The sequence below is a fragment of the Octopus bimaculoides genome, chromosome 11 (assembly GCF_001194135.2).
Source record: "Octopus bimaculoides isolate UCB-OBI-ISO-001 chromosome 11, ASM119413v2, whole genome shotgun sequence".
In the NCBI taxonomy this organism is placed as follows: domain Eukaryota; kingdom Metazoa; phylum Mollusca; class Cephalopoda; order Octopoda; family Octopodidae; genus Octopus; species Octopus bimaculoides.
The window spans coordinates 72,005,972-72,009,346 of NC_068991.1; the positions used below are offsets into that span (position 1 = coordinate 72,005,972).

At 40.7% G+C, this 3,375-nt stretch overlaps 1 protein-coding gene across 3 annotated transcripts in view; it reads left to right on the top strand.

Moving 5' to 3' along the window:
* Positions 1–3,375, top strand: part of LOC106875133 (cysteine-rich with EGF-like domain protein 2) — a 30,662-nt gene that overhangs the window by 2,467 nt on the left and 24,820 nt on the right. For all 3 annotated transcript variants that reach the window (XM_014923125.2, XM_014923132.2, XM_014923140.2), the window contains exon 2: positions 1,195–1,277. In XM_014923125.2, the coding sequence (XP_014778611.1) occupies positions 1,195–1,277 (83 nt within the window). The remainder of the gene's footprint in view (positions 1–1,194; positions 1,278–3,375) is intronic.

Consider the following 3,375-nt stretch of genomic DNA (forward strand, 5'->3'; position numbering starts at 1 on the left):
TATTATTACTGGCATAATGCCCCTCGCGTCCTGCCCTAACAAGTCGAAACGCCTGTGTTAGAATGGGGATAGCTGATAAAGGAAAATGTTCTCTATGTGGCCTGTGTGTTTTCTGTACTCTGGTTATTATTATTATTTTTTTGTCTGCGTTTTGTTTGCAATGTCCTGTACCCAGATATGCACCTATATATACAGGTAGACGTAGGTATGCACATACCTGTACGTATATATGCATATACTCATTTATTATTTGTTTTATATATATATATACACTTTTTATTAAAGTAGTAAAATTATCACAGAGCTGTAACTCAGTTTCACGTTCACGTTCGTTGGACAGTTGTGATAAAATACTAAATTAAAATCGGGATTGCACATGTAATATAATGTTATTTGATATATTTCAAATACACGAATATTCATGTATTTGAATTACACGTACAATCACGATTTTAATTCAGTATTTTAATTCGCTATCACAACTGCCTGACGAACGGGAACGTATAACTTAGAGTAACAGTTCTGTGATAATTTTACACCTTTAATAAAAAAAACTAAATTACTCTACCTTTGGTATTCAAATACTATTTTTTCTACCTTGTTTTGCACTTATGTGCTCATTTGTGTATATATATTTATAAGCAGTTAACGTCCATTTTTCCCATGCTAGCATGGGTCAGACGGAATTTGTTGAGATAGATTTTCTCCTGTCGAATACCCTACCTGTTGTTGCCTATCCTCACCTGTTTCCTATCAAGGTAATATTTCCCCTTGACTTGACATGTTTTTCACAGAAGACTGGAAACAAAAATTGGTTGTATGTCGATGATGCTCGTTTACAATCTTTACATAATATCAAGACACACACACGCACAAACATATGTATATGTGTGATGGGCTTCTTTCAGTTTCCATCTACCAAATCCAATTACAGGCTTTGGGCGATAAAAAAGAAACATTTCCCCAAAGTGCTGCACAGTAGAATTGAACCCTTAACCACATGGTTTAGAAGCAAGTTTCTAGCATCATCATTTAACGTACACTTTTCTATTCCTGCATGGGTCAGATGGAATTTGTTGAATCAGGTTTTCTACTAAACTTTGAACTGTTCTGTTTATCATTTGTATGTATTCTCAAACCGTATTCAGAAGTGCGTCAGGTTATAGTTTAACAAAAACATCCATTTATTCACAGGGTTTAAAAAAAACTGCAAAAGGTAACTATGGAGGTGGTAACACTAACTGGGAAGAAAATAAGCTTGGAAGTTATGCTCTAAGGTAAGGATCTGAACATGTCTTTTTTTGGATAACTTTTTTTATCTTTTTGTGTAGAGAGGTGAAGATTTTTAAAATTGTTTCTATGAACAAGCCTGATGCCTGTCCAGATTTTTGTTTCGTAAATATGCTTTTTATGTTTGCTTCGTTTTGGCAAGAGAGAAGACTCTGCTGGTTTGGTCATGTAAAGTGTACAGATGAGGTCAGCTGCATAAAGAAGTGCTGAGCTCTAATAGTGGAGAGAACCTGGGGAAGGAGTAGACCCAGGAAGACGTGGGATGAAGTGGTGAGACAAGATCTTTGGGTGCTGGGCCTCACTAAGGAAATGACAAGGGACTGGGAGTTGTGGTGATTTGTGTACTTGAGAAGACGCACCAAGCTGAGTTGAAACCGCTGTCATCCATACATACAGGTTTGTCCTTTACAGGTGTCAGTGCCACATAAAATGCACTCATGCCAATACTGTGTAGACACACCTATATTGGTGGCACATAAGCACTCAGCATGGGTCCCTCACTTCCAATGGGATTACTGTACCCTCAGACACCAAGGTTCAGTCCACAGCCCCCTCCTATTTATTATAGTCCTCCAGGCAATAATAGAGGAATTCAAGACAGGCTGCTCCTGGGAACTCCTCTATGCTGATGACTTTACTCTAATAGCTGAGTCACTACTAGATCTAGAGAAGTTTCAGGTGTGGAAGCAAAGACTAGAATCGAAGGGCCTTAGAGTCAATCTATCAAAAACCAAAGCCTTAGTAAGTAGGAAGGTGGACAAACCACAAATCCCTTCAGGTTGATTACCCTGCTCGATCTGTAGGAAAGGTGTAGGTAGAAACTCCTTAAGATGTAATCGGTGTAAGCTACGGACACCTAAGAGGCGCAGCAATATCAAAGGAAGGTTAACTGGGACGATAGTTTTTGTGTGTGGCAAATGCACAGGGGCAGTAAACACTGCAGATGTTCAGAAAACTGATTCCATCACATTCCAGGGGGAAAAACTAGAAGTAGTTAATAGCTTCCGTTACCTAGGTGACTAAGTTGGCAGTGGGAGCAGATGCTCTGAGAGTGTAGCTACTAGAATAAGAATAGCCTGGGCAAAGTTCAGACAACTCCTACCTTTGCTGGTAACAAAGGGCCTCTCAGAATGAAAGGTAGACTATATGACGCATGTATATGAACAGCCATGCTACATGGCAGTGAAACATGGGCTGTGACTGCTGAAGACATGCGTAAGCTTGCAAGAAATGAAGTTAGTATGCTCCACTGGATGTGTAATGTCAGTGTGCATACACAACAGAATGTAAGTGCCCTGAGAGAGAAGCATCAGGTGTGGTGTGTGAGAGAGATGACTGCACTGGTATGGTCATGTGTTACAAATGGATGAGGACAGTGCCGATCTCTAACTGTGGTAGGAACCTGTGGAAGAGGTAGACCCCGGAAGACCTGGGATGAGGTGGTGAAGCACGACCTTTGAATGTTGGGCCTCACTGAGGCAATGACAAGCAACCGAGACCTTTGGAGACATGCTGTGCTTGAGTAGACCCAGCAAGTTAAGTGAGATTGTGGCTATGGCCTATGCCAGAGTTGCATAACGGGGCCATTTAAGAGTTCCCTTCAATTGTTGGGCAATGTGCTGTGCTTGAGAAGACCTGTTGAGTCAAGTAAAACCGCTGTTGTGGCCGATGCCAGTGCTGCCTGACTGACACCCATGCTGGTGGTACATAAAAAGCACCATTCAAGCATGGTCAATGCCAGTGCCACCTCACTGGCCACTGTGCCGTTGGCATGTAAAAGGCATCCACTACACTCTCGGAGTGGTTGGTGTTAGGAAGAGCTGTAGAAACCTTGCCAGATGAGATTGGAGCCTGGTGCAGCCTCCTGGCTTGCCAGTCCTCGGTGAAACTGTCCAACCCATGCCAGCATAGAAAGTGGACATTAAACTACGACGACGACGATGATGATGATATATATATACATACATATGTATGTGTGTGTGTGTGTATATATATATATATATATATATATATATATATATATATAAACAAAACATTCAAACACTAAAATTTGAAATAAGATGTCACTTCTGCTAATATCATCAT